The sequence below is a fragment of the Leptonychotes weddellii genome, chromosome 9 (genome assembly GCF_054177405.1).
Source record: "Leptonychotes weddellii isolate Sample4059 chromosome 9, ASM5417740v2, whole genome shotgun sequence".
In the NCBI taxonomy this organism is placed as follows: Eukaryota; Metazoa; Chordata; class Mammalia; order Carnivora; family Phocidae; genus Leptonychotes; species Leptonychotes weddellii.
In genome coordinates, this window is record NC_138377.1 from 67,188,234 (window position 1) to 67,213,777 (window position 25,544).

Consider the following 25,544-nt stretch of genomic DNA (forward strand, 5'->3'; position numbering starts at 1 on the left):
CTACCCCTCAGAGACTTTCCGAAACCAAGCTCTTCAAACTGTGAGCGTGGAAGCCTTCTTACCACCCTTGCTCTTTGGAATCCGGTTTCATCGTTGCCCTTGATCGTGCTTGTGTAAATCGATCATGGTAGCATCCTTCTTTTGAGTCTTCTTTCCATATTTTGAATCACTGCTAGGTTATTAAAATGATTTGAAAAGCTCTTATTTTGTATGTTGTGGGGGAAAAGGAGGGATTTAAAAACAAAAAAGAGGGAGATGAGAAGGAAGAGCACCCCAGGGGTACAACAAGAGCCCTTGGAAGAAAACCGTCAGTCACTGGGGCACCTGGGTGGCTCAGTCGTTGGACGTCTGCCTTCGGCTCAGGTCATGATCCTAGGGTCTTGGAATCGAGTCCCCCGTCGGGCTCCCTGCTCGGCGGGAAGCCTGCTTCTCCCTCTCCCACTCCCCCTGCTTGTATTCCTTCTCGCGCTGTGTCTCTGTCAAATAAATAAATAAAATCTTCAAAAAGAAAAAAAAACCTTCAGTCACTGCTATCGCAGTAGTGCTGTGCGGGATACGGTGTTGGGGAACCGGAAAAATGGTTCAGACTCTTCCACAACTGTCCCCATTCACTGAAAAATACCCTTGTTCTCGTTTAAGTAATTTCCTGCCCCTTGAAATGACGTTTTGACTCAAAATGGAGGAGTTGCTTGAAAAATAATAGCAGGGGCGCCTGGGTGGCTCAGTTTTTAAGCGTCTGCCTTCGGCTCAGGTCATGGTCCCAGGGTCCTGAGATTGAGTCCCACGTTGGGCTCCTTGCTCAGAGGGGAGCCTCCTCCCTCTCCCACTCCCCCTGCTTGTGTTGTCTAGCTCTCTCTCAAAATAAATAAAATGTTTAAAAAAAAAAAAATAGCAGCTATATTGTAGAGGGAATGCAGTGAATTGGAAGTCAGGAGACCAAGATTTCTGCATGACTTTGAGAAAGTAATCAGTGTAGTCTCATTTTTCTCATCATTTCTAAGCCTTATTCCAACTTGAAATTTGATAGGATTCAGTGGTGGATAACAATATATCTACACTGTGTTGCAAATAGAACTGTTGTGAATACAAATGCCTTGATACTTATTTACTCCCCCTCCGAAAATATTCCCAGGTTTTTAGTTCTCTCCATCAAGGAATTGTCTTCTCACATACACCTAACTTTATATTCTCTTTGGCAGCCAGCTGCTTTGTGGAACTCTACATGGATCTTAATTTAGAAGATGAGGTATGAGAGATTGAAGCAGGGATTTTGCTGTTTTTTAAGCTACTGTTGGGGTTAATTAAAAAACAAACAAACAAAAAAACCCCTGGGAGATTTCTTAGGACAATTCATAGTAGAGGAATGATGAGGCCAAATACTGTATGTAAGCTTTCAAAAAAATGCTAGCTTGCTTCTTCCTCTCTTTGCTAAGTTAATCAATTCATTATTTTCCAGTCTTCCCGTTTGGCTTTTGACATTGGATTTGAATGTTTGCCTAGTGCCACTGATTTAAAAACTTCTTTATGGAGATTGTGTTCTAATTAAACAATCTTTTTCTACGGCATCAAGATTCTAGATTCTAGAAGTAGATGTAACTTAAATCGGCATAAATTTAATTTATCAGCACGGGTCCTGGAAAGGGATAAACATTTCTCTTGGACTCTGATGTCTGACTGTCTTAGCAGAAAAGTTGAGGATAGTTGCTGACTGCTGGAAAAAAAAAATCTCTCGACTTGAGTGATAATAGAAGACAAATGATTTTTGAATCACTTATGGGAATGGTAAAATGAAATTCTTGTTTCCTGTCAAGCAATTTTTAATTTCTTAGCATGTTCACTTACAGGGATTTTAAAGTGTTACCCTATCTTATTAAGGGGACAGTGATGGAAGAAATGTTAATTCTGCAATAACTGGAAAAAGGATCTGCTATGGAAACTTCTTAAACACCAAAGTCAGTAAGTGAACTCTGCTAGCAATGTTTTGTAATTTGACTGTAATTTTGTCTTTATAAGTAACCCACTACCTGCCCCCACCCCTCCCCAAAAAGGATTACTATTGTTCCATGCTACCTACCTGCTGTGTAAACTGAAATGAAAAGACTTTGATCTGGAAATATTCCTAATTGAAATAGAAGAGAAAAGGTAGACTGGTTTAAATATACCAAGGACTTTTTCCTTAAAAGGTTCTCTGGATATTAACATCTGAGATATGCTCAGAAACGGAAGAAGAGAGTTTTAAGAGGTGTAGTATATTGGTATTAGGTAGTATATGTAAGTGAATGAAAATACACTGGTATGAAACAAAATTGGATGTTGCAGAAACCCACCATTTCCTTATAAATATGAGAAAGTCTATGAGAGCAGTGGGGGCTGGCCGAGTGGGGGCTGGCCCACAGCAGGGTCAGCTGTGGAGAGTGCAGGAGCCTTGGCCACCTGGCGTCGGGTTGCTCTGCTGTGCTCCATCACCTCTTAAACATGCATCCTGACTTATCTCCACACTTGCACACTGAAGAATGCAGTGTCTTGATAAACTTGCCTCAGGAATGTCACAAACACCACAGCATTCTGAAAATTTTTTTTAAAAGATTTTATTTAGTTACTTATTTGACAGAGCATAAGCAGGGGGAGCTGCAGGGAGAGGGAGAAGCAGACTCCCAATGAGCAAGGAGACCGATTGGGGGCTGAATCCCAGGACTCTGCGATCATGACCTCAACAGAAAGCAGACGTTTAACTGACTGAGCCACTCAGGCGCCCCTGTTTTATTTTATTTTATTTTATTTTAGACCTGGAGGAAACAATGAGGTACTTTTTTACTCCATTGCCAGTGTTTTCCCTACTACTGCTACCACAATATTTTTCTTAGCATGTTTAACATACAAATAGAAGTGTTAAGTAAATTTTGACTCATCAATATTTTGTTTGAAAGTTATTTCCTATAGCTTTGATCGAGACATTTAAATTTAACAGTCTGTGCCCTGGCTTTGCCTGGGTCCTTACGCCTCACAAGTGGAAATGTTTACACATCATCCTTAGCAATAGATCAGAACTGTATTGAAAACCTGAGCCAGGAAATTCTCTTTTATCAAATGACACATAAAATCCAAAGTCTGGTTAAAAAGATCCGGTAATAAAAATTAAAAAAACAAAAAACTTTTTTGAGATATACAATGTGTAAATAAGGACTAAAATGTTTAAAAAACAGAAACAAAACAAAAACACAAAACAAGAAAGATCCAGGTAACAAAATGAGAAATAAATTCCCATTTAAAATGTGAACTACCTGGGGCACCTGGGTGGCTCAGTCAGTTAAGCACCTGCCTTCTTTCGGCTCAGGTCATGATCCCGGGGTCCTGGGATAGAGCCCTGTGTCAGGCTCCCTCTCCTTCAAGCTTGTGCTCTCTTTCACTATCTGTCTGTCTCTCTCAAATAAATAAATAAAATCTTTTTTAAAAACAAGATAAAATGTAAACCTCCTTAAAGTTTGATTCTTTCTCTTTAAAGCCTATGATTAACAACTCTGGCTCATAGCTTCCTGAGGAAGCAGGAAATTCACTTCCTGAGGTATTAATGTTCTTCTCAGGCAAGCCTGTTGGTCATTCAAATCTGAGGCTTTCTCTCTTTTTTTAATGAGGTATGCCTGTAATTTATTTTTCAGATTCCTCCACCGGATTAAAAAGTCTTTTTCGCATTGCAGTGTCATGCTCCCTGTTCTTGGTCCTCTTTTCCATGTACTCATTCTTCAAGCATTTTCTCATCTCCTGACTGAGGTCATTGCAATGACCAAAAAAATAGCAGAATGCAGGGGCACCTGGGTGGCTCAGTTGGTTAAACGTCTGCCTTCAGCTCAGGTCATGATCCCCAGGTCCTGGGACTGAGCCCCTTGCTCAGCAGGTAGACTACTACTCGTACTACGCTTGTGTGCGCGCGCTCTCTCTCTCGCAAAAATAAATAAAATCTTAAAATAAAATTAAAAAAAATTTCTTTAATTGAACCTTCGGTCTAACTAGAAAGTGAAAATAGCGTTTTTCTCCAGCCTCATTGAGGTATAATTGACCAAATTGTATATATTTAAGGTGTACAACATGAGTTGATATAAGCATACATGGTAAAAGACATTTTAAGGACAGGAAAAAGAAAAATTTAGCACAAAATGAATATAATTTGACAATACGGTGCTTTAAAAACAGACATCAGCTTAAAAATTTCAGTAATGGTCATACCTAGGTATATGGTATGGGAGGTTGGTGATTTTTAAAGAAATTATGAACGGTATTTTCAGAGACGCTTTTATTAAAAAGAGATGGTTTTTGAGGTTCTGAGGGCAAGGGGCATCGTCTGCTCCCCCAGTGCCTCCAGAGTGAGTTCGTGCAACACAGCGGGACCCAGAAGGAAAGGGGTTTGTTTTCTCCAGTGCACGCAGCTCAGGCCCCAACCCTCAACTACAATTCCCATCTTCCTCCGGGCTTCGCACGTTTGGCTCCTCGGTCCCGCTGCGACCCCGGCAGCGCATGCGCGCAACCCTTTCCGTCACCTTGCAGACTGCAGAGGCTGGGCGGGGCTCCTCGACGCTCGCGGGACGGTACCGCCCTCCGACCGCTCCCCGAGGCTTCTCTTCGGACCGTTAACCTCGAATGAGGAACGAGCTGGGAGGGAAGGGAGGGGCTGCGGCGGCGCTGGTACAGCCCGCCGGGCCCGGGGCCGGGGGCGGCGAGGTCACGTAACGGCTGCTCTGGCGTCTACCCGGGGAGGGGGCGCCCTCCCCGGCAGCCGGAGCCCTCCTGAGCGCGCCGCGGCTCCGAAACAGTTACCGGCTCGTAAACAACAGCTGCGCGCGCACCCGCATCAGCTGGCGCCGGTATCCCGCACCTGCGACCTCCTCCGCCCCTCATCCCCGCCGCCCCCTCCTGCTTAACCCGGGCCAGCCTGCGAGGCCATCTCCTCTCTTGCTAGGACCCGAAGGAAGAACGGCGAGGGGCTGACCTGCGCCGCGGCCCTGGTGGGGGAGAAAGCGTCCTCCGGCAAAGGGGTGGCCCGTCCTGTCACACGCAGGAGAAACCCAGCGAGCCGACCGTGGGCTCGATGGACTAGCGACGACCTGCCACGACCCTGAGCTGCAGTCCGAGGGATCTTGATCTGCTCGCTAGCCGCCGCCTTCCAGATCCTAGGGACCGTTCTGCCAGAAGAGCGGGTGGGCCACCCCCGCAGACCTCTTGGAGACGGGAATCCGCTCTGCCCCTGCATCCTCTGCTCACCCTTTTCATTCTCCTCTATCCAGTAGTGTGGGGTATTTTTCCCGTTATGCATGCGCATCTCTCCTACCAGACCCAAGTGGATTATTGGCCTCCCAAATATCGGCTGGCTCTACACACACCACCCAGCCAGACCTGTGGGGTATTCACCTGATACACAACAGGTGGCCGGTGTACACCGTTTCGCAATCTGATCTGTGCTATATTCGCCTGATAAGGGTGGGCCTGCGCGCACTTTGTTCAACTAGAACCGTGGGACATTTACCAGATAAAAGACTTAACTACCTCGGCAGAAACCTGGGGGTCGGGGGGAGAAAGGCTTCACCTGCTTCTCTGAGACCATGGCACTGAGCCCGCAGCCCTGGACCAGGGGAGACAGCTAAATCACTCTTCTTTCTGAAGGAACGAAGTTCCACGAGATTGGCATCGTTTTGTCTTTTTTTTTTTTTCCTTAAATATTTACTGGTTGTGCACTTTCTAGGATAGTCCGTTTGAATTCTGAGTAGAATTCTTATTTGGGACTTTTTGTGTGGTGTAAATCAAGGTTATTGAGGGTTTTTTAAAAAGTTATCTTTTCTATTTTTGCAATCAAAAGTAAGCGTAGGAGGAAGGATTTTGCGGGGTTTTCCTTTTTTCTTTGTTCTTATAAAGGAAAAGAGAATAATGCATCCTCCAGAAACCACCACCAAGATGGCTTCAGTTCGGTTCATGGTGACACCAACGAAGATCGATGACATTCCAGGTTTGTCAGATACCAGCCCGGACCTCAGCTCCCGATCCAGTTCCCGAGTAAGATTTAGCTCACGGGAAAGTGTGCCTGAAACAAGCCGTAGTGAGCCTATGAGTGAGATGTCTGGAGCCACCACTTCACTAGCAACTGTTGCACTGGATCCAGCTAGTGACCGGACTTCTAATCCCCAGGATGTTACCGAGGGTAAGTGGGAACACAGATGACAGGATACTTTAATTACTGGCTTATTTATCTGATTGATTTCCATTATACAGTAATCATCAGGAACCGAGCAATCTCTTTTTGAGATGCCTAGGAACCCTTTGGAATAATGGTTAGCACGATGACTGTCTGTAGTAATAACTTTGGCATGTGGGAAAGAAAGTAGATTTCTATTTTTACTTCATTTTTGCCTCCTTGGAATTGAAATGAGTGGTTTTGGTTAAGGGTGAATATCAAAGAATTTAATAGTTTTTCAGCGCAGAGAATCCTAAATTGTGAAATTTAGTGGAGAGCGAGCTTTGCGGCTCTAACTATTACAGTCTGCTTTTAAGGCTAGTTACTAGCAGTAGTTATTGATCATCTCTTAGTTATTAGCTTTCCTACAAAGACTTCAGATATTGTATCACAAAATTCTTTTTAAAAATGTATATTTTACAGAGACAGTGGTTCAAGAAGCTTAAGTTCACAGTGAGGCTGGTGGGTCTTTTGTGCTATACTGTGGAATGGAGAAATTCTGAAGAGGCTTTTAGGGCCTGATTCCCATATAATTTTGTAAAGAGGCTTTTAGGGCCCGATTTTGACATAATTTTTTCACTTTGAACTTTATATGGGATGTATTGAGTCTCTGTAGTCAGGAAGTAGTGGTACCCAAGCCACTTCTGACTTACTTCACCACTGCAGACCTTTAGCTGCCTAAACGAATTTGGGTTAGCTGGTTTGGAAGTTTTTACTGGATTTAGTGGGAAGAGGTGATGGAAGAGAGAAATGAGATAAAATGGAAAGGTCATAACATTTTTCAGACTGTGGGATAGAAAAGTTTGAGAATTGCTGTACTGATTTATATGTTTAGTTTTATGCTAAATTCTGACGTAGATATGTCAAGTAATGAAAATTTCTCTTAAGAATCTTAAAGACTCTTAAAATGGTATTCTACCCAAATTTGAAAACCATAACTTCAGCTACTGACTTGACATTTTCCGGTGTCAGGAAATACTGTTCCTCTTAACCTAAAGGGTGCAGGAAACCAGAATGATTTTAGTTCCTTATTTCGGTTTGTGTTTTTGAATGTTTGGAAACAAGGTAGAGCTGGTAAAGTTTGTAGTCCTCGAATTCACTTGACTGACTTATGGAGATATGGACTTATCTATTTACAACTTCTTTTTTTTTTTTTTTTTTTTAATTCATGAGAGGCAGAGCGAGAGAGAAAGGCAGAGGGAGAAGCAGGCTCCCAAGGAGCAGGGAGCCCAATGCGGGACTCGATCCCAGGACCCTGAGATCATGACCTGAGCCGAAGGCAGACGCTTAACCATCTGAGCCACCCAGGCGCCCTCTATTTACAACTTCTTGACAAACTTTATACCATGTACCATGGTATTAAAGTTACATTATGGAATAAAAATAATTTATCATTTTCTCTTCCTCAAATTCTAAATTGTTGTTTTAGTTTATATCCATCATACTATATTTAGGTTGTAGAAATACCAGGTATAGACTATAACAGTGTTAATTTTTTTATTGCTGTAATTGTCGCTAGACAATTTATGGCTAAATGTTGTTAGACTTGTGACTTATATGTTATGGAACTGTATTTTTAATCTGTTTAAAAAGTGGACTTGAGTAATGTGTTAGCCTTCTGGAACAGGTTCCTGATCCAGGCTGCTGTTCTTACCTTATTTACAAGCATTCTTTACAGGATAGAGCAGTGTCATTTTACATGATAGGGGTAAAACTGGGACATGTCTAGGTGAAATCTATGCTGTCTAGGTGGATATAGAAGTTAAAGCTTGGCTCTCTTTCTAACATAGTCCTTAATGTTTAAATACTCTGGTACCAAATGAAAGAGAAATCAGTAGTCCAGCCATTAGATTGCAATTTCCATTATATTCTCAGGAAACTAGAGATAGAAAACTATTTTCCAGTATATTCTCAGGAAACTAAAATAGGAAACTATTTTACTAATGACCTATTTTTTCTCTTTCTATCTTCTAAAAGAAATTCTTATGACAACTATAATCTTATGATATATTTTCCCCACTATCAGAGGGACTGGTCAAAAATACAATTATTTCGTCTTTGGCTTCATAATCTGTGGATACCCTTGTTAGATCTTTATAGGATGCTGTTGTCAAGAAAATCAAGGACATAGTGATCTACACTTGTCTCTGGGCTGGCATTATTTTAGGAAAACAACACTGTGTTTTCTGCAATTGATTCTGTCTTTAAGCTCATAGTGTATTTCAAAATTGTGTTTGCTATTTTAATATTTAGAATTCTGTGACTTTTTGGCCTTTTATACATCCTTCTGTGATTGTGATTGTATGATTATCTCTCCTTTCTCCACAATTCCCATGCCTCCCACATTTCTTCCACATTTAAGCTTCCCATCTTAAATTTCTTGTCATATGCTTTTTACATTACATTGCACAGCAGGGGGTGGGGGTTGGGGGTGGTGTGAAACAGGAAGTTTTAAATACTTATTCTGTTTTAATTTTTTCTACTGTTGGCCTTTTGAGTAGATAATTATTTTTCTGTTATCAAAGTATTTTTTTTAAGATCTTATTTATTATAGAGAGAGAGAGTGCACAAGTAGGCAGAGCAGCAGGCAGAGGGAGAGGGAGAAGCAGACTCCCCGCTGCGCAGGGAGCCCAACCTTGTGGGGGCTCCATCCCAGGACCCTGGGATCATGACCTGAGCTGAAGGCAGAAGCTTAATTGACTGAGCCACCCAGGTGCCCCTGTTATCAAAGTATTTATAATTGTCTTTTCGTTTTGTCAAGGTTCCCTTAGAATTGATGGGACTGTGCAGTTGGTAAATAAAAACAAGAATCTTAGTCTGTACTTGCTTATACATGAACAGTGCCTAAAAGATACCAGGAACTGGGGCGCCTGGGTGGCTCACTTGGTTAGGCGACTGCCTTCGGCTCAGGTTATGATCCTGGAGTCCCGGGATCGAGTCCCACATCGGGCTCCCTGCTCAGCAGGGAGTCTGCTTCTCCCTCTGACCCTCCTCCCTCTCATGCTCTCTGTCTCTCATTCTCTCTCTTGCAAATAAATAAAAATCTTTAAAAAAAAAAAAAAAAAAAAAGGGCGCCTGGGTGGCTCAGTTGGTTGAGCGACTGCCTTCGGCTCACGTCATGATCCTGGAGTCCCTGGATCGAGTCCCGCATCGGGCTCCCTGCTCGGCAGCGAGCCTGCTTCTTCCTCTGACCCTCCCCCCTCTCATGTGCTCTCTCTCTCTCTCATTCTGTCTCAAATAAATAAAAAATCTTTAAAAAAAAAAAAAAAAAGATACCAGGAACTGTTGAGAGTGGATAGCTTTGGGGAGTTATGAAAATAGAGTGGAGGATGGGAACTTCCCTTTACCTAAACAGTTCAGAAGGGCATGTACAATTTTTTATATTGAGGGTATATCACTTTTATAATACAAATTTTAAGAGGCATAGCATGTTAGGGAACCTCAGATGATCAAAAATTGAATTCTGAAAAAAAAAATTGAATTCTGGTCAAACTCCTTTTTAAAAACTGAGGAAACTAAGGCTCACAGTGATGGTTATTTGTAGCTCACAGAGTGGCAAAGCCAAGACTGAAGCACAGGCCTCCTGACTTATATCCAGTGCTTTCCATATATCATTTTGTCTCTGCCATAATGAACATTTTTTACATTTGCCTCATAACCATCTGGCTCTCTTAAATGATTGTTGAAATAATAATTCCCAAAAAAGAGCAGGGAACATATTTTTATATGTTTTATATGTTTATATATTTTATATGTTATATGTTATCAGTAGTTTTTAAAAGCTTTTCAAAAATCTGATTTCTAACAGAAAGCCAGAGTTGAAGACCAGAGCCCCAAAGGAAAGAGTGATTAATGCTGAACCTATGGGAAGACCTTTCCCACCTGATTGGGATTTCACTGAGTGGATAGGCACAGTAGGCTTTTCCTTAAATGTTAGTAGGTCTAATAGAATAGAATATTTATCTTCCCTTGGAGCCATTACACTACATGTGTGTTTAGCCTATTTGATCTACCAATTCTGTGTGTTATTGGTAGGTCTCATAAATGTCTCTCATGCTAAGGTTAAATCAGAATAATGATTGACTATGCAACTTTGAAAGCTATCTAGTTTTTTTTTTTTCCATAAGAACATGTTTCAAAGTACTAAGTACTTTTCTATACTTCTCCAAAAAACTTCTAATTTTTTGCCCCAAACGAAAATAAGTGAATTACATTGTTTTGCCAATCAAAGGTGAATATTATAGTTGGCCCTTGAACAGCACAGGGGTTAGGGGTGCCAGCCCCCATGCGAGAGAACATTTGAGTATCATTTTTTACTCCCCCTGAACCGTAACTGCTAATAGCCTACTGTTGACTGGAAGCCTTACCAATAATATAAAGTCAATTTTAACAATTTTGTATGTATTCTATACTATATTCTTACAATAAAGTAAGCTAGAGAAAAGAAAATGTTACGGAGAAAATCATAAGAGTGGTGCCTGGGTGGCTCCATCGGGTAAGTGTCTGCCTTCGGCTCAGTCCCAGGATCCTGGGATCATGACCTAAGCCGAAAGGCAGACACTTAACCGACAGAATATCCAGAAATAATACTTACTTTCACAACTGGGTAATTTATATCTAAGATGCATGTAAAAAATTTACTTAATTGATTTATTTTTTTGTAGTTGAGCAGTGTGCTAATTTCCAAATAAAATTCTAAGAATTATTAGGATATATATATAGAAAACATTCTTCCCTTGAGAGGTTAATTCTTTCCTTTCCTGAAAAATCATGTTTTGATATTTTTTCATTTTAAAGATTTTGTCAGAGAGAGAGAGAACACAAGCAGGAAGAGGGCAGGCAGAGGGGGAAGCAGGCTCCCCACTGAGCAAGGAACCCAATGCGGGACTCAATCCCAGGACTCTGGGGTCATGACCTGAGCCGAGGACAGATGCCTAACCAACTGAGCCACCCAGGCGTTCCAGATACTTTTTCATTTAAAAAAAGTCATTTTCTTAGGAGCTATGATGGGATTTCTCATCCAGACAAAAATTGAAACTGATAAGGTTAAGTAACCTACTCAAGGTCATACAAATAATAAACTGAAGAATAGTGATTTAAACCCAGGTGTGTGTGATTTTAATATCAGTATTCCTGTTATTACACTTCCTCTACTATACTACCATTGGTTGGCTCTGTTTAAACATTTAGTAAGAAGCATAAAAGAAATGCAATTTTTATGTTCGGTGTACATTTTTGCAGCTTTTTGCCTTGCACTGGGGACATGAAAGGAAACAGTTTATTGTTTTTATTATTCAAAAAGAGGTAGTAAAAGGACATGTTTCCTGAATCATTTTAAGGTTCTATGTTCCTGAAAGGAATTCTGGCCTAAAAATATGTATTTTAAAGTTTTTATCTTTAAGTAATCTCTACCCCCAACGTGGGGCTGGAACCCACAACCCTAAGATTAAGAATTGCATGCTTCACTGATTGAAACAGCCAGGTGCCCCTCTTTCAGTGTCTTTTAAGTAAATGGTCTGCAAATACCCAGGGCAGCTTAGTAATGCTGAATTATACAGTTATTGATTTAATACAGTCATTTCTCCTAAAGTTAATGAATATTCTTATTTTGACCCAAGTTTCAGTAGATCTATTTGTTTTGGGGTTTTTTTTAATTTTTGTTTTTTTGTTTTAGTAATCTCTACATCTCTACCCCCAACGTGGGGCTAGAACTCACAACCTGAAATCAAGAATAGCATGTTATACTGACTGAGCCAGCCAGGCACCTCACAGCAGATCTATTTCAAAATGGAGTTTTGTTGCAAGGGAGGAAAGAAGCATTAACTTATTTAAAACAATAACAACAACAATAACAACAAAAAAACCACTTGTTCTCTGAGGTGAAATTAACAAGAAAATTTTGTTTTGAATTGTGTTTTTATTTTCCTTTCTTTACATTTTTAGAAATATGTCTTAAGTTTTGACCATGTGTTGCAGTTTCATTTTCTAAGCACTGTTTGTAGTGTTGATTAGAAGCCTATCTAGCAAGTATTTCATAATAAAGAATGAAATGTCATACATCAGAAATGAAATTCTGAATGAGTTACTGAGTAGTCCATGTTCATAGTGCCAGTGTTGTTTTTGGTTGGTGATTCTTGGGTCCTACAATATCTAGGCTGTAATGACATTCGACTAATGAAAGAGATGGGCAGCCTTATATAGGGAGTTGTAATGTTGTAGAAAAGGAAAGAGGGGAAGCTGAGGACTCTTGAGTACACAGAGGCTTTTTGATAATGCCTTCTTTAATATTTGGGTCAGCAGCCAAAATGGGCGATATAGCTATCAAATTAGTTAGCCATCAACTATCCTTCTACTACATTCTTTCCTTCAGTGAAGACTCACGGCTTCAGTCCCTGAAGAAATAACTAGGCAAGGTAGTAGTATGTTGTGCTCTAAGGGTTCTGCCTATGCTTACACCATATTGTACATACAGTCCTGGTTTAAGATTGCCTTTTATTTTATAGTGAAGTAGATAATATGATTGTGAGCTCCTCGAGGGCAGGAACAGTGCCTCCTTCTCCATTGTATTCCTATTTCCTGGCACATAGTGGGCATTCATATATGTATTGAATACATGATTTCTTCAGCTTCAATAAAGCATGAGATTTTCCTGATGTTTTGATTTGGAGAAGTCTTTGTCTTCCTTGCAATACAATATGTTGAGTCCATCAGACAATAAGGTCTTTTATGTATTATCTTTCAGTTGTTAGCCCCCAAATATGTCATATATTCATCACTGATGCCATTTTATAAAAATCTGTTTTCATAGACAATTTTTTGTAATTCTGAGATTTAGGAATTTTAAATTCTTACTATCCATGATAGTTGGTCTTCACCAAAGTAATTGATTAACTCATTAAATTATTTCTATAATTGTTCACATAATGCATAATTTAGAATTTGTGATCATTTTGATATTTTAAACCATTATTTACTGTCCAGTGTCTGAAGGAGAAAAAGGGTTTGCCGATATGCTAAATAAGGAAAATATATATACATTTTCTGCTTAAGAATGAAAGTCAGTATACTTTTACAGCTATAGCTCTAAATTTAAGTACTGAACTGCTTATTCTCTGCCAGTAAAATGTTTACAACGTTCTGTAGCACAGCCATTTGGAGTGTAGTATGTAAATGGTGCTGGTCCATGAGCTGTTTACTTAACCTGTCTGTGAGGAGATAAGTTCAGAAATTGAAAGTTTTTAAAAACTTGGATAGCAGTTTGATAGAGCAATTTTATGTCAAATCTGAATATAAAAATTAGAACTTGTGTTTTGTATATTTTCCATTTTTCTAGTATTTCATATGAATTGTGAATATAAAGAAAAATAGTCCTTTACCAGAGGTAATTTGCAAAGCACTGTTCTTTTGACTGCCTAACCTTCTGAATGATACCACATGAGGTATTGTTTCCCCACCAGTGGCCCTTTGAAGCTTGAGTAAATGAATGGGGGTCAGGGAGTGGGTTAGTCCTTCAGGCAAGTCTGATATTTTCCTTAAGAATCCCTGCTCTAACACGTGACCTCTTTCCTCTCTTAATATTTGAAGATAAGAAGTTAAAAATTTTTGGAACTCCTGTACCTTTTTAGAAGTTCTATAATTCAGACATTTTAAAGAAATTCTATAATTCAGATCTTTTTCCTGTCAAACAACATCCTCTTAATAAGATGAATTATTACAGATTTGTTGTTAGATTTATAGAATAAAGAGTATGAAGGGTTTACAACTGAGAATAAAACATAAATAACCTTTGTTGCTCAAAGTTTATCATAAATTTACCTTGATCAAGAAAATTAAAGCATAATGTAGTTTTCTACTTATATTTAGTTGCTGGCTGGTGGTTATAATGATTCAATGAGAATGTATATCCTAAATATTTTGAAGTAATAACTTGCTACATTAGAAGCAACTGCTTGGGAAAAAAAACAGAAAAAGCATCTGCTTGGAGGTAGATTACACTTTCTTTACTATTTTTTGTAAAAATACCATTTGTAATAGACCAAATACTATAAGCACAAAACTATTAATTGTTTACAATTTTAAAGGTTCTCTCAAGTGTGGCTGGATCTTAATAGTAGATAAAGTACTCTGCATGGATCTTCAAATTCAAGAGTTTAGGAGAGATTCATAAGATTTTAATCTGTTTCCAAATCAGAATCCGTTGTTCTTTGCACACTGCTCCCACCAAATTTGTGTGTGTGTGTGTATGAGAGAGAGACAGAATTCTATGAAAAGGTGTAGACAGATGAGTTAAGTCTACATTGTGTGTATGTCATGGAACTTAGTCTGCTCTATTTTATACTTTTTCAGCTTTTTAATAGCATGCTGGTACCATTGATCAAGCTCTAGTTGCATTTTTTATTAAAAAAAATACTATTTAATGTGTTACTAAAACCTTAACATTATATCTGCAAGATGCTCTCAGGAATGAGCAGAATGACATTTGGTAAAACTCATGTATTCAAAATGTATGTGGCTTTTTAATTCCAGGAATTTGCTTACTGCTCACTTATTATAGAAGTTTTCTTGCATTGTGGATCCATTTTTAGCATGAATTACTAAATTCTTAAGAATCACTTCAGCTGGGCACCCGGGTGGCTCAGTTGGTTAAGCATCTGTTTTCGGCTCAGGTCATGATAAGGGCCTGGGATCGAGCCCCACATCCGATTCCCTGCTCAGCGGGGAGTCTGCTTCTCCCTCTATTCTTCCCCCCTGCTCATGATCTCTCTGTCTCTCTCACTCTCTCTCTCTCACTCAAATAAATGAATAAAATCCTTTAAAAAAAAAAAACACTTCAGAACATAGTGTGGTTCTAGATTATTTGTGTATGGCTTTTGTACAATACAGTTCTCAGGTTCTGAGAACGAGTAAGAAATACATATATGATTAACTCTAAAACTGAGTGGTTAGTGTAACAATATAGTACAACCTGAAAGAATCCTTATGTTGAAAATAATTTCCCACTGACTTTTCCTTGTATAAGTCTTTTCACTACATCTAATTTCTTTGTTTTTTTTTAATAAATGGGTTGAATAAAACAAAATGCTAGTGGTCATGAGCTGTTAGCTGTGATTAAAAAGAAGCAGTTGGGTAGTGTAGCATGGTAAACTATACTTTTAAAATATTTCCCATAGTAGATCCATTCTTCTAAAGAATGGGTAGGCATGCTTTTTTAAAAAAAACAGACATAATGGGGCGTCTGGGTGGCTCAGTCAGTTAAATGTCTGCCTTTGGCTCAGGTCATGATCTCAGGTTCTGGGATCGAGCCCCACATCAGGTTTCCTGCTCAGCAGGGAACCTGCTTCTCCCTCTCCCTCTGCTGCTCCCCCTACTTGTTCTCTCTCTCTCTCTATGTAAAATAAATAAAATCTTTAAAAAAAAAAAAATCAGACATAATGTAGTCACAAAGTTTTACTGAAACTGATTAGTAAAATAAATATAATATGTATAATATTTGGCCTAATGTACAAAGCACTATGGGAGTAGTGCCATTATAAATGCCCTTTTTGCCTTAGCCTGCCCTATGTCTTACTACTTAAAAATACCATAGTTTTTTTTTTTAAATGTAAAACTAAGTATTTCAAGTCTGTATGGTGACTGATTTCAAACAGCATTCAACACTATAAAATCAAAGTACAGGACTACCATTTATGTAACTGCCTAAATTTTATGTGAAATGGAATTTGACTCATAAGTGATTTGCTTTATACTTAGATCTAAAGATCTTTTATAAAGCGTTCAGTGAACTTCAGTTTATTGTATTTTTTCCAACATTTTATTGTGACAATTTTCAAACATACAGAAGAATTGAAAGAACACACCTGTATCTTTATCCTCCAAATTCTACAATTAACATTTTGCTATATTTGTTTTACCACATATTTATCCCTTCCAGTGGATCCATCTATTTTTGAAGCATTTTAAAGTAAGTTGCAGGCATCATTTATGCTTCAACTCCAAATACTTCTGTATGCATATAATTAATATGTAATATATAACTTAAAATATTTTTGAGATTCATCCATGTTGTTGAATCTATCAGTAGTTTATTCCTGGTTATTGTTGAGTAATAGTCTGTTGTATGAATATACAACAGGTTCTTTATCTTATTGATGGATAACTGGTCTGTTTCCTATTTGGGCTGCTTTGAATGAAACTACTATAAACATACTTGTTCAAAATTTATTTTAAAAAACCTGCCAGACCAGGGTTCCTGGATGGCAGAGTCAGTTAAGCTTCTGACTCTTGGTTTTGGCTTGGGTCATGATCTTGGGATCTTGGGATACAGCCCTTCATCAGGCTTGGTGCTTGGAGTGGAGTCTGCTTGGAATTCTCTCTCTTATTCTCCGTCTGCCCCGCCACCCTGCACAAGCGTGCGTGTGCTCTCTCTCTCTAAAATAAATAAACCTTTAAAAACAAAAACTGCCAGACCTCTTTCCAAAGTGGTTGTATTATTTTATATTCCCACCAGCATTTGCTCTACATCCTTGCCAACAGTTGTTGTTTTCTTTAAGATTTTTTTATTTATTTGACAGCACAAGCAGAGGGGGCAGCAGAGGGAGAGGGAGAAATAGGCTCCCCGAGGAGCAGGGGACTCGATTGAGTTCTGGGATCCAGTCCGATGCAGGACTCGATCCTAGGACGCTGGAATCATGACCTGAGCTGAAGGCGGATGCTTAACCGACTGAGTCACCCAGGCATCCATCCTTGCCAACAGTTTTAATGATGATTTTAATTTGCATTTCCCTGAAGGCCAGTGATGTTGAGCACTTTTTCAAGTTTATTAGCCATTTATATAACTTCCTTTATGAATTGTCTACTTAAATCTTTTTTTCCACTTTTTTTTTTTTCCAAGATTTTTATTTATTTATTTGACACAGAGAGAGAGAGAGCACAAGCAGGGGGAGTGGCAGGCAGAGGCAGAGGGAGAACCAGGCTCCCTGCTGAGCAGGGAGCCCGATGTGGGGCTCGATCCCAGGACCCTGGGATCATGACCCGAGCCGAAGGCAGTTACTTAACCAACTGAGCCACCCAGGCACCCCATTTTTTTCCCCACTTTTTATTGAATTTTTTTGTCTTTTAATTATTGAGTTGTAGAGGATTTTTATATATTCAAGATACAAGTCCTTTGTCAAATACATGTTTTAGGGGTATTTCCCCCCAGTTTCTGACTTGTGTGTTCATTTTCATAATGGTGTCAGTTTATTGTATTTTTTCACAACATTTTATTATGAGAATTTTCAAACATACGGAAAGTTGAAGGACTTCTATAGTGAACACCTATACACCCACCAGAGTCTGTGATTAACATTTTACTCTACTTTTCCTAACACGTATCTGTCCATCTATCTAAGTAAGTAATCTCTACACCAAATGTGGGTGTAGAGATTACAACCAGCTTACAACCCCTAGATCAAGAATCGCATGTTCTACCAACTGAGCCAGCCAGGTGCCCCCATTGTCATAGTTTATTATACTTTAAATAGCTATTTCTAATTTTTAAAAAAGATTTATTTATTTGAGAGAGAGAGCGAGAGAGAGCATGGGGGGAGGGAGGAAGCAAAGGGAGAGGGAGAGAAATCCAGGCGGACTCCACACTGAGCACGTTGTTGGGAGGGGTAAGGGGGGGACTCGATCTCAGGATCCATAGATCAGAACTGAGCTGAAACCAAGAGTTGGATGCTTAACCAGCTGTGCCATCCAGGCATCCCTAAATAGCTATTTCTTATATTCTACCTTCTCTATCTAATCACTCCCCACACAGCACTCACCTCAGCTTTACCAGTCCTCCCCCAAACTTTTTCTGTATTACTTTAACTTTGCCTTCAATTTTTTATGCTCCTGCACTTTTATCTACAGTCCACCCTAAAAGAGAACTATTTTAAAGTTGCTGGGCACTGTGGTATCAAAGCATCAAGTTGGTAAATGAATTCTCCTGTCACAGATTAACAGGAATATATTACCTTCTTACTTCTTTAGTTTGAGGATTTTTTTTAGAGGGGAGAAGTGACAGGGTAACATTTGTACATAGGCTTATATGCACAAGCTGTACACAGATTTATAATCTATCATTGTTCGTGTCCATCAACTGTAGATGATTAGCCATAGTTCAAGTCTCTTTATTAAATAAATATGAAAGGCAAGATCCTATTGGAAATATCCCGTGGCATTGAAGTATTAAAGAACTTGGAACCCAGGGGCGTCTGGGTGGTTCAGTGGTTGGGCGTCTGCCTTCGGCTCAGGTCATGATCCCAGGGTCCTGGGATCGCGCCCTGCATCGGGCTCCCTGCTCGGCGGGAGGCCTGCTTCTCCCTCTCCCACTCCCCCTGCTGTGTTCCCTCTCTCAGCTGTCTGTCTCTCTGTCAAATAAATTTAAAAATTTAAAAAAAAAAGAACTTGGAACCCAGAATTTGATATTGAAATCTCTGACAATTTGGTAGTTAAGTTCCTTTGAATAAATTAGTAGAGTAGCTGCCTGAGTTGTTAAGTATGGAAAAGTCACTAAGGGCACACCACACCTGACTTAGTTCATTTCAAAGATAAAATAGTTACAAAGGTAAAAATAGTTACAAAGATTTCTTAGGTGATAAACTTTTCTCTTTCCCCTATCTTAGTAATTTGCAACTTTGGCTGCTTGTTAGAACCATCTGGGAGGTAGGGGAGCTTTTAAAAAGTCTTATTGCCCAGGCTCTACTCCAGAGCGATTAAATCAGAATATCTGGGACAGGACCCAGACATCAGTAGTTTTAAAATCTCCCCAGTTGATTCCAGTGTGCAGCCAAGATTACAAATCAGTGCTATACAGGAACCCATGAAATTAAAGTTGGGGTGTGTCTGAGTTTTCTTTCTATGAAACTTCTATGCCACCTACTAACAAGGGTACTACAGGTTTTTAGGTTGGGCTTCGCTATTTATAAACTCTGACTGGGCGCCTGGGTGGCTCAGTCGTTAAGCGTCTGCCTTCGGCTCAGGTCATGATGCCAGGGTCCTGGGATCGAGCCCCACATCGGGCTCCCTGCTCTGCGGGAAGCCTGCTTCTCCCTCTCCCACTCCCCCTGCTTGTGTTCCTGCTCTCGCTATGTCTCTGTCAAATAAATAAATAAAATCTTTAAAAAAAAAAAAAACAACAAAAAACTGTGACTTTGAGCAAGTTCCTTAGCCTAATGTTTCTGTGCTGATTAAATGAGATCATAATGAAAAGTTCCTAGTGCAGTGCAGAGTACAAAGTAGGTCTTCAACAACTATTGGCTTTCTTTTCTTTTAGAAATAGTATAGGAATAAATGAGGATTGTAAACCATCATTCCCTCTGTTAAATTTAGTGCAGTCTTACATGTCAGGTGTTACTAACAACAAAGCCCTTATATTACATCATCAACATGGAAGTTAACACAGGGCTCAATTTACTGAACTCCCTTATCTAAGTTCAGAGATACAGCCTCAAACTCTATAGTTAAAGTTATCAACTGAGCACTTGATACAGTTATCTGATAAAACACACCAAGAATTAAATATGTTAAATGTGTTGAGGGAACTATACAACTCTTAATCAGTGGGATTTTCTTGAATTTTCTTTCTTTAAAACAAGATGTTTAAACTCTCTGTATAATAAAAAAGTCTGAACTCTTTATAAAAATATTTTGCTCTTTTAAAACAAACTTGGACTTTTGGGAATATTACTGTCTCTTTTTGGATTCGTGGTATACACTACAGTGTCTAGAACTATGCCTTGTATAAAATATGTAGATGTTCATTGAATACTTGTGGAATTAGTGTTCTCATCTGAACAATAATTACTATTTTTCATATACTTTAAAATAAAGCAACAACAGAAGTTTACAAATAATTTGTTTCATTTTCTAAATTGATGTCGTGCCAGTTTTTCTTTAAAAGAAAAGTTTGTACAATGAACTGTTCCCTAATCTTTCTCGTGTGAAATATGAGGGCAGAGGTTGAGATCATGACGTGCACGTAGGATTGGAAATAACTTAAGTGAAGGAAATGAGTGGGTGAGTACACAGTGGGCGGTAGTTATGAATTCTGCCCACTGTCAGCTTTTGGCCGTTCTGGGAAAGCTGCCTAAACAGTTCTTGGGATTCTTGAGCTTAACAACCATAAGCAAGGGGTGGGGTGCTTACTCCTTTTGAGTGAATGATAAACACAGTGGAAGGCGTGTCTTCCAACGTTCCACTCCCTTGGGCTGTAGGTCACGTGAACAGAAAGTACTTCCCTATTCCCAGCCTCGGTCTCCTGTAGGCAGTGATTTGAGTCTGAAAGGGGCACAGCAAGGAAGAGGTAGTCAGGGAAAGTAGACTGGAAGGAAGTTTAAATACAGCGAGAGCAAGGATTCCTAACTATAACAATGCCACACTTTACGGTGACAAAGGTAGAGGACCCAGAGGAGGGGGCAGCAGCTTCGGTCTCCAAAGAGGGACAGCCCAGCTTAGCAGAAATAAAAGCCCTGATTCAGCATTCGGATGAACCAGGTGAGTACTCAATTTAGGAGCTTTTAGAACCTATGGGGTCTTTTGTGAAAGAAATGGTAACTAAAATTTTAAAAACACCTCCTTAAGGATGGAGAGAAAGTAGTGTGGTTAAAGTCTTTTTCAATCAACTGTTTCACTCCCTTGTATATCTGATAACTTCTCTCTTTTCACATTCTGGTTTGTTTTCCCCACAATGAGTTCTGTGTTCATTACCTACAGGTGAAATTGAATCAGTGGCAATATATGAAAAGTTTTCAAGCGAAAAGGAAGGCACAGTAAAAGTCAATTTACGCGGAATTTAAACTGCACCTTTTGCTGGGACAATTTAAATTATATCTGGAAAAGTACATAAAGGGGAAGAGTATGGTTCAGTAGTTTTGTACAGTGGACTCTGCACTTGTGATTTCTCAGGTTATTCAGTATTTTGCCTCAGTTTACCAGTTAAACATTAATTCAGTAGCGAAAGGTCTAAGAACTCTTTAATGAAAGAAGTACAATAGATCATTTTGGTGACTAGCATAGCATCAGGTTTAGTAAGTTTGATGAATGTGATTATCCCTATTATTTTCTCTAAATGGTAACAGTTACACTTGCTGGGGGAATTGTGGTTTTGAATTTTTAAACATGCAATTAAAATGTTAGTTAATATTGCATTAAATATAGATGTAGTTTGAAGCCCTTTATTTTTCAAGTCTATAAGTTTCATAAATTGTCGAAAAACTTCTCTAGTATGTGAATATAGGCTAAGAGAATAAATAATCTCTCAAAATTCCTTTTAATTCCATGACTCTAACTTTTCTTTATAGCTAGTAACACATCATAATTACTTTCTGTAAACTGCTGTTTACTGTCTCTTGTCTTTATGAATTTTTAAAAATCTCTAACTTACAGAGACTACAAAAAAAATTCCTTTTATTTTTTCCTTCTAGTGAGAGAATTTACCAGGGGAGATAAGATTTTTATGGAAAGTCTTTGTCTGCCAGGTTGTTTTCATTTTGCTGAATAGTCAAGGGTGATAAGTTGAAGTGTTTAGCCTACTTTGAACTTGAACCTGGTTCCCCACAACTTTAGCTCAAAGAAGTTAAGGTTTTATTTTCCTGATTGCGTGTGTTTGAAGTTAATACTTTCTTAGTTGCTTATGTTTGCTGCCCTTAGATTTTAATCCCTTTAGGCTTTGGCTTTACTGTTGTCTTAATTTCACACAATGCAAACAAGTAAAGTCTACCTGTACCTCATTTCACTTGTCATTGGTTTTTTATTTCCTTTCTTCACCACCTCTGCTGTTTTATTATTTCATCTTTACTGGTCCCATCATGTTTGGTGAAATCTGCTTTACTCGAATTGCAACAGTGTTGAAGTCATTTAATCTATTAGCAACTACCTAGAACTGTAAAAATTTTTTGATAGTAGCCAACTTTGTAATAAGTGACATGCTAGGCTTAATTTATGTTCTTCCATAGTTATTGCTTTGGGCAAAGAAGTGACAGATATAATCTAACTTGAATTTAATAAGGCTTTTTATTTTGGCGTTTTCCATGACAGCCCGAAAGTGGCCACTTGAATGAACTATTGTTTGGTAAGTGAACAACTGATGGGAATATATTATCTAAATTGTATTTTCTTTATCGTAAGGTTAAATTAGAGGGGAAGGAGGGAAACATATGGGGAAAACTTAAAAAGTTTTTTTGTTGTTTTTTGGTTTGTTTTTTAGGATTATGACATTTTTGAGGATAGATGTTGTTTGGGGAGCAGTTGCTTAAAACGTAATAAGTTTTAGCCCCCTGTTCTTCTGAGTTAAAAATCTAAATTGATTGTGGTTTTGTGGCAAGCACTTCTAACACTAGCCAGTTTTGTAACCAGTTGCTTTTTTTCATGTTTTTCTGTCTGTATCTGTGAGGAGAGAAAAATACATACCGTCATATAAATGGAACATATTTAGAAAGCAAATCCTTCTTTAAAATGTGTTCTCTCAAAGGTGAGATTTATTTGAACTAAGACAGGTAATTTGAGATAAAATAGAAATATGAATATAGACATAATCTAATTTTAAGAAGTACATTAATCCCTGCCATGCTAGCTACTAAATGTCAATCTAGTATAACCCTGCTTAATTAGTTTTGAAGGGAAAAGCAGAAACTCAGACTTCCTAACACCTTTTTTTTTTTTTTTAACTTTATTTATTTGAGAGAGCGAGCACACGAGTGCAAGCGCACAAGCAGAGGGAGCGGCAGAGGGAGAGGGAGAAGCAGGCTTCCCACTGAGCAGGGAGCCCGATGTGGGGCTCGATCCCAGGACGCTGGGATCATGCATGACCTGAGCTGAAGGCAGACGCTTAAGGACTGAGCCACCCAGGAGCCCCTCTTAACATCTTTCTTGACTGTTTTCCTCCTTCCCCGTCCAGTTTAGGTGCCCCATCCTATGTTTTCCCAGCAGCCTGCCCATGGAAATCCTATGAAACACATCTGTATTGCAATTATCTGTTAACTTCTCTCTCTTCCCCCAGCCGACTCACTGTCGGTCCTTGAGGATAGAGACCTTATCAAATCATTTGTGTATCTCCAAATACAGGTGAATTGCACATAAGAGGCTATTCAGTGAATAGACTTTTTCTCTGCCTTTTAAATTCATTAAACACGCGTTCAGTGCAAATGTCATGCCAGGTGTTGGACTTTTTTCTTAAGGCTGCAAAGGCACAGAAAGTGTAAGTTCCCCACCAAAGGCAGCAGAATGGCTTTGGAGCCAGGGACCTGGCTTTGAATCCCAGTCCTACTGGGATTAGTCCTACTAATTATTACTAATTAAGAGTAGTGATAATTTGTATTAATTATTACTTGAGTGACTTTGGGCAAGTTATTTAACTTCTCTAACCTTACTTTACTCTTTGATAAAAGGAATAACAGTACCTACTTTACATGGTGGTTGTGAATTACATGGGAAAATGAATATAAAGCACTTAACACATGTGTGACACAGCATTCAGAAATAAGAGCTGCCTTTTACTTATTGTGATTAGTGGTTTAATAAGAACAAAAAGAAACCGCTTTGGGTAACAGGTGATGGAGAGAATAATAATATTGCCTAGAGGGGACCCTAGACAGGTATCTCAGAGGTTGGGATATACCTGATTCTTGAAGGGAAGTCTGGAAAAGATTATAAGTAATAGTAAAACAATAGGAGGTATGAGAAGAGGGTACAGCGCATGTGGGAAATAAAAATTTAAGGTAGCACATTGGACATGTGGTGAAGAGAGCTAAGAGATGAGGCTACCTAATGAAGGATTAGCAATTTCATCTTCTCTTCACTGTGGGATAATGGGTGTTTAATGCCTTTTTAGAGATAAAGAAACCAAGGCTGTGGTCAGTAAGTACTTGCCTAGGGCTGCATGGTGAGTAAAGCAGAGCCAGTGTTCAGACTTCTAAATTTTATGTGCTTCCCATCACACCCTGATGCCACGGTCATAGTTTTTTTTAAGAGTAAGTTACTTTGTATCTTGATGTTCATGGGTCCCCAGGAATTGATGTGAGTGTTACCAAATCTGTGATGGTTTTTATAGGAACAGTGCAACTGAATGTTACTGTTTATTGCATTTACTTAATCAGGTATAAATGTTTCATTCTTTCATTTATTTAAATATTTATTGAGTTTGTTGAAGTATTTCTCTGGAATAATTATTCCAAATCTTCTCCCTAACTCCTCAGATCTTCTTATAGTGTCTATGGATTAGGCAGATTTCAGCTGCTGGATTTACCTTCACTTGATACAGATAGCAGATTGGAAGATTTACCCTTCCTTTGAAATAGGATTCTAAGGAAATTTTCAGAAACAGACCTGTAACAGAAAAGAAAGAAACCTGTATTGGTATTGAACAGCATCTCCAGACATTAGTTGTCAAGTAATCCAAATGGTATGAGAACATACTATGAGAGAGATTTTGTGTTAAATAGAGTTTTAGTTTTATTAAAAACCCACAAGCTGTTAGACTGCTATTAGTTCTGCTTGTTACCCATGAAGCTTATGTTCTAAAGAAGGTGATAGGACTACTTTCTTTTACTGACTAACATTGAAATAGGTTGAAGTAGACAAAGAGTTTCTTGGTATTGATTAAAAATATATATATATGGGCGCCTGGGTGGCTCAGTCGTTAAGCATCTGCCTTCGGCTCAGGTCATGATCCCAGGGTCCTGGGATCGAGTCCCACATTGGGCTCCCTGCTTGGCAGGAAGCCTGCTTCTCCCTCTCCCACTCCCCCTGCTTGTGTTCCTGCTCTCGCTATCTCTCTGTCAAATAAATAAATAAAATCTTTAAAAAAAAATTATATATATTTTCAGGGAGCTCTTGGCTGGCTCAGCTGGTAGAGTGTGTGACTCTTGATTTCAGGGTTGTGAGTTCAAGCCACATGGTGGGTGTGGAGTCTACTTAAAATTAAAAATCAGGGGCGCCTGGGTGGCTCAGTCGTTAAGTGTCTGCCTTCAGCTCAGGTCCTGATCTCAGGATCGTGGGATCAAGCCCCGCATCGGGCTGCCTGCTCGGCGGGAAGCCTGCTTCTCCCTCTCCCACTCCCCCTGCTTCTGTTCCCTCTCTCGCTGTGTCTCTCTGTCAAATAAATAAATAAAATCTTTAAAAAAATAAATAAATTGGGCGCCTGGGTGGCTCAGTTGGTTAAGCGACTGCCTTCGGCTCAGGTCATGATCCTGGAGTCCCAGGATCGAGTCCCGCATCGGGCTCCCTGCTCAGCAGGGAGTCTGCTTCTCCCTCTGACCCTCCCCCCTCTCCTGCTCTCTCTCTCTCATTCTCTCTCTCAAATAAA

The 25,544-nt window shown here is 39.3% G+C and overlaps 1 protein-coding gene across 3 annotated transcripts in view; it reads left to right on the forward strand.

Annotated features, from left to right (window-relative positions):
• Positions 1–4,713: 4,713 nt before the first annotated feature.
• SLC12A6 (solute carrier family 12 member 6) overlaps positions 4,714–25,544 on the forward strand; it is an 82,702-nt gene continuing 61,871 nt past the window's right edge. The window contains exon 1 of one of the 3 annotated variants that reach the window (XM_006730633.2): positions 4,714–6,184. In XM_006730633.2, coding sequence (XP_006730696.1) covers positions 5,914–6,184 — 271 coding nt within the window. In that variant the 5' untranslated portion in view covers positions 4,714–5,913. Of the gene's footprint in view, positions 6,185–20,538; positions 20,738–25,544 lie in introns of those variants that run through there. The other 2 variants (XM_006730631.3, XM_006730634.3) reach the window with 2 other exon arrangements.